Below are 5,637 nucleotides of genomic sequence, written 5' to 3'. Positions count from 1 at the left end.
CAGTTTAACATCGCATTCAAATTACATTCCACACAGAAAATCACTCGCATAAATTCTTTCAGTCAAAACGCACATCTTAAGTAAAACCGTTAACTCATTCATGTATACTTGCACTTAAACATACATCCCATACCAAGCACTGAAAAAAGTCTAGAAAATAGCATTACCATAGCATTAGTCTTCAATAATTTTACATTCTCTTTAATTTTTATACATTTTTTCATTACTTTTAATAAAAAATACTTCAATTTCCAATTAATAAATAAATCCACAAAAGAAACAGTCGTACACCGAATAAAAACAATCAATTCCTTTTCATTTAACCTTAAGAAATCATTCATACAAAGCGTGCTGCACAATACAATTTACACAAAAACAAATACATTCATAAACACTTCGTCAAGCAACTCGAATAAATAAAACAATTTTGTAACAAAACTCATTCTTGAAAATCAATTTACAATGGCTAAAGGTAAAGAATACGACAAATTACTAAAAAAACGCGCTAACGCAGTCAAAGCATTACAGTATCATGAGAAAAAAGTGAAAGACATGTCAAAAGACGCATCGAATGCCGAAGCGTTCAATCGAATGTCTGAAATTGAACATAGTTATGAGCGTTTTAAACTGATAATATCGGAAATGGAAGAATGCGATGAATTTGATTTCAATGATTTAGATCCTCCGACTGAAGATATTAGGGAAATTTTCATCACAACAATGGCAGTTTTGAGAATCCATACTCAAGGTGCCGACGGGTCCTCTGTTTTAAATTCAACCACGAATACTCGATCAGAAAAAAAGGTGAAACTACCGGATATTGTAATACCCACTTTCGACGGAAACTATAAAGAATGGACAACGTTTTATGATTCTTTTCATTCATTGATCGATCAAGATACCGAATTATGCGATGTAGATAAAATGCATTATTTAAAAGGTTTATTAAAGGGTACAGCATTTAAAACAATCAGTAAATTACCAATCACAGAAGCGAACTATAAAATTGCTTGGAAATTATTACGCGAACGTTTTCACAATAAAAGAGTCATAGTAAATACATGTTTAGACACAATTTTTAGTCAAGACAAAATCGAAAATTTATATGCTTCATCGGTGCGTACTTTAATTGATACAACCAAAGAGTCGCTTCAGTGCATCGAACAATTGGATGTTCCTGTAGAAGAGTGGGATGCAATTATCGTTTTTATCATCCAAACAAAAATGCACGTTGCGTTACAAACCGATTGGGAGAAGCAAGTAGGAGCCAGTTCACGAATCCCAAAATTTTCTGAGTTGATTGCATTTTTAGAAACTCAATTTCGTGTGTTGTATACCGCAGAAAACAATTTCAATTTGAAATCATTTAATTCAACGGCAAAACATCAACCCGCTGTGAACATGAACGCAATCTCATCAAACGCCACTTCACCTAACACAAAACCACAAAAGCAAAATCAATGCGTTTTGTGCCACGAGCCTCATTATGTATTCTTCTGTCCAACATTTGAAGGATGGTCAGTGGAAGAAAGAAAGAAATTTGTCAACGAAAATCATCTGTGCCCGATTTGTTTTCATAAACACGAAGAAGCGTGCCGATCGAAATACCGTTGCAGAGTGTGTAACGGAGCTCACAACACGAAACTACACGAGAATTCATCATCAACAATAAGAAGCGGAGTAAATTCAGTGCACACTTCATCGAGTGATTACGTGGGTATGTACGAAAATAAATTGTTAGCAACCGCCATCGTAAAAGTTGAAGGCAAAAACGGAATCAAATATTTGTTTAGAGCGTTCATTGACAACGGATCACAAGGTGCAATAATCTCAGAGCGCGCAGCTCAACTTTTATCTTTACCTCGTTTTCTCCAAAGTATGGAAATGACCGGAGTCAATAACGTTCCCCTCGGAACCGCGAAAAATTGTATGAAATTCGAAATTGAATCAAACACAGATAGTTCATTTAAATTAAAAATAAATGCATCAATTATGCGCTCGATTATTGCTGCTCGAAAATACATTCCGCCAGTCACGAACTGGAAACATTTAGACGGGCTTACTCTCGCCGACCCTGACTTCATGAACGCCGCTCAAATCGATATGTTACTCGGTGTTGATATTTACGGTTTAATAATTCAAGACGGTTTGAGAAAAGGACTACCAACGGAACCAGTCGCTCAAAATTCATCTCTCGGCTGGCTCGTGTTTGGTGCAATGTCTGATAAAGAAAATTGTAGCGTTCGCATAAACTCGATTTCACTATCTAATCAATTACAACGTTTCTGGGAAAATGAAACAATATCATCTAAACCAATTTTATCCGAAGAACACGACCAATGCATGAATCATTTCAACAAACATTTCAAGCGTTTAGATAGCGGTAAAATAATGGTGTCATTGCCATTTGCGACTGATCCAACCGATTCAAACTTCTTGGTTTATTCACGATTTAAAGCATTACAACGATTGTATCAAATGGAGAAAAAATTTAAAAGAGATCCCGAATTTCACCGCCGTTACAACGAAGATATTCAAGGTTATTTAGATTTAGGTCACATGTCTCTTTGTAATGATTCAAATGATGGATATTATCTTCCACACCACGGTGTGACACGCGAAAGTAGCACGACAACAAAGCAGCGGACAGTTTATGATGGATCCGCAAAAACTTCAAACGGTTACTCGCTTAACGATCGACTTTTGAATGGGCCAACCATTCAGCCCGATTTATTTGATATTTTCATTCGCTGGCGTTTGAACAAAATAGCGATTGTGAGTGATATTGAAAAAATGTACCGTCAAATTCTTGTGGCCCCCGAGGACCGAAAATACCAGAAAATACTCTGGCGATTTTCGGAAAAAGACCCTATTCGTGCATATCACATAAATGTTGTCACTTTTGGCCTCAAACCATCCCCTTTCTTAGCTATAAAATCCACGTTTGCACTCGCCGATGCTGAAAAAGAAAATTTCCCTTTAGCAGCAAATAAAATAAAAACTGATATGTACGTTGATGATTGCTCAAGTGGTAGCGACTCTCGTGAAACGGCCATTCAACTGGTACATGAATTAACTGAATGGGGTAAGAAAGGCGATTTACTTTTTCGAAAATGGGCATCAAATGACGAATCAGTCTTATCGAATGTTCCGATCAAACACCGAGCAATCGATTCAACGCTTCAACTCAACAAACACGAAGCAATAAAAACTCTTGGCATGAAATGGTCTCCAAAACTTGATCAGTTGCAATTTACGATTGATTTATCGAGTTTCTTTAAAGGAGAACGAATAACTAAACGCAAACTTCTTTCTGACGCTTCTAAATTGTTCGATCCTTGTGGTCTCCTCAGTCCTATCATAATAAAACCAAAACTCATGATGCAGCAAGTCTGGAAATCAGGCATTGAATGGGATAAACCAGTCAATAAAGATATTCAACGTGACTGGAATGAATACAAAACTGAATTGCCTCTTATTGAAAAAATCAAACTCACTCGTTGGTGTCATACAACATTCGAATCATGCACTTCACTTCACGGGTTTTGCGATAGCTCTGAACAAGCCTACGTTGCGTCAATCTACATCGTTCAAACAATTGACAATCGTTCGAATTCAACATTGCTTTGCTCAAAAACACGCGTCGCACCACTTGAACCAATGTCAATTCCTCGATTGGAACTATGCGGTGCTGTTTTACTCGCAACTCTCATGAATAAAGTCGCGATTAATTTGAACATTTCAAAGGAAAATATTTATCTTTGGACGGATTCTTCTGTGGTTTGGACATGGTTACAAGCTCATCCGTCTCATTGGAAGCAATATGTAGCACATCGCGTGCAAGAAATTCAAAATCTTTATCCTTCCAATCATTGGCGACACGTTCGAACACATGAAAATCCCGCTGACATTGCCACACGCGGTGTATTAGCTAGTCAATTAATCAATAATTTTCTATGGTTTCATGGACCATCATGGCTAACGCAAAGCGAAAAGCATTGGCCAAAAATCTCATTAGCTCTCCCTTCTGGAATTGATTTAGAAAAAAGCAATAAAATAAATATCACATTGACTCAAGTAAAGCCAATCGAATCGGATTTTCTACTACGATTTTCAAACTTGATACACTTACTTCGCGTCACTGCACGCATACTACGACGAGCTCCACGTTACAGAAAGGAAAAATCGTCCGAATACGTAACACCCGCCGAACTTGACCGCGCAAAATTGGTTTGGATTAAATACATTCAATCGCTGTATTTCTCCAAAGACATCGCCAACATACAAACAAACAACACCATCGATGATAAAAGTCAACTACGATCACTCAACCCCAAACTCAACGCAAATGGGATTTTAATCGTTGATGGCCGACTAAGGTACGCACAATTACCCGAAAGGCAACGATTTCCAATGATTCTACCATCGAAAAGTCATTTCACGAAATTAATCATCGATTGGGCTCATTTAACAACTCTACATGGCACAATTCATCTGACGTTGGCTCGAACTCGTCAAGAGTTTTGGATTTTAAACGCGCGAAACAATGTTAAATCGTTTATTCATCAATGCATTGAATGTTATCGTCAGCGCCCTGCTCCAATGACTCAATTAATGGCACCTCTGCCAACGATAAAAACGACCCCAGCACGAGCATTCATTCACTGTGGTTTGGATTTCGCCGGCCCAATCGAAATTAAAAGCGGTGATCGACGAAATTCACCTACCGTCAAGGGATACATATGCGTGTTTGTGTGTATGGTTTCAAAGGCTTGTCATTTGGAAGTGGTCAGCGATTTAAGCACTCAAAAATTTATTCTCGCCATGCGACGATTGATTGGTCGACGTGGCATTTGCAAAGATGTTTATTGTGATCGCGGAACGAATTTCCAAGGCGCCAGCAACGAATTGCCTCAACTTTTTTTGCAAGCATCGTCTTCTGTAACAAACGAAATTGCGCACTTATTTGCATCCGACGGAATTACTTTTCATTTCAATCCACCAAGTGCTCCGAATTGGGGCGGCCAGTGGGAATCCTATGTAAAACTCACTAAACACCATCTTCGTCGTATGACAACAGCGAAAAAACTCACGTATGAGGAAATGAGCACTTTGTTAGTACAAATCGAAGCGTGTATTAACTCACGACCATTGTGCAGCATCACAAGCGATCCAAATGATCTTGATCCGTTAACTCCCGCTCATTTGTTAATCGGTCAGCCACTTAATGCGATTCCTGAACCAAGTTTATTGTCTCTAAAAGATCAAACCCTCGATCGTTTCCAAACCATCCAAAAATCACTACAAATATTTTGGAAGCGATTTTTCACTGAGTATTTACACACGTTGCACCCCCGGAAGAAATGGGAGCAGCAACAAAAAGAGCTCCGAATAAACGATTTAGTGATTATCGTAGACGATAATACACCACCTGCAAAATGGCTCATGGCAAGAGTCATCGCTATGCACCCAAGCAAAGATGGTCTACATCGCGTCGCAACATTGAAAACTAAAAACGGAGAATGTACTCGTCCGATTGTGAAGTTGTGCAAATTGCCGTTACACGCCTCATCATCTGCCCCCCCGGAGGATGTTCCAAATGAACATAAATGAATTTCATTTAGTTTAAATTCCTTT

The 5,637-nt window shown here is 38.4% G+C and overlaps 1 protein-coding gene across 1 annotated transcript; it reads left to right on the top strand.

The window, feature by feature from the left end:
• Nucleotides 1-462: 462 nt before the first annotated feature.
• Nucleotides 463-5,524, top strand: LOC129571776 (uncharacterized; the record flags this gene model as incomplete). The annotated part of the gene is made up of 2 exons (XM_055451628.1): nt 463-1,260; nt 2,371-5,524. Coding segments are annotated over exons 1-2 (3,952 nt in total), but the record flags the coding sequence as incomplete, so codon positions are not given.
• Nucleotides 5,525-5,637: the final 113 nt, after the last annotated feature.

Source organism: Sitodiplosis mosellana, unplaced genomic scaffold (genome assembly GCF_009176505.1).
Source record: "Sitodiplosis mosellana isolate CC-2019 unplaced genomic scaffold, AAFC_SMos_1.0 Smas_scaffold_3299, whole genome shotgun sequence".
Lineage (NCBI taxonomy): Eukaryota > Metazoa > Arthropoda > Insecta > Diptera > Cecidomyiidae > Sitodiplosis > Sitodiplosis mosellana.
Note: the sequence above shows the minus strand (reverse complement) of the source record. Positions and strands in the feature narration are given on the sequence as shown.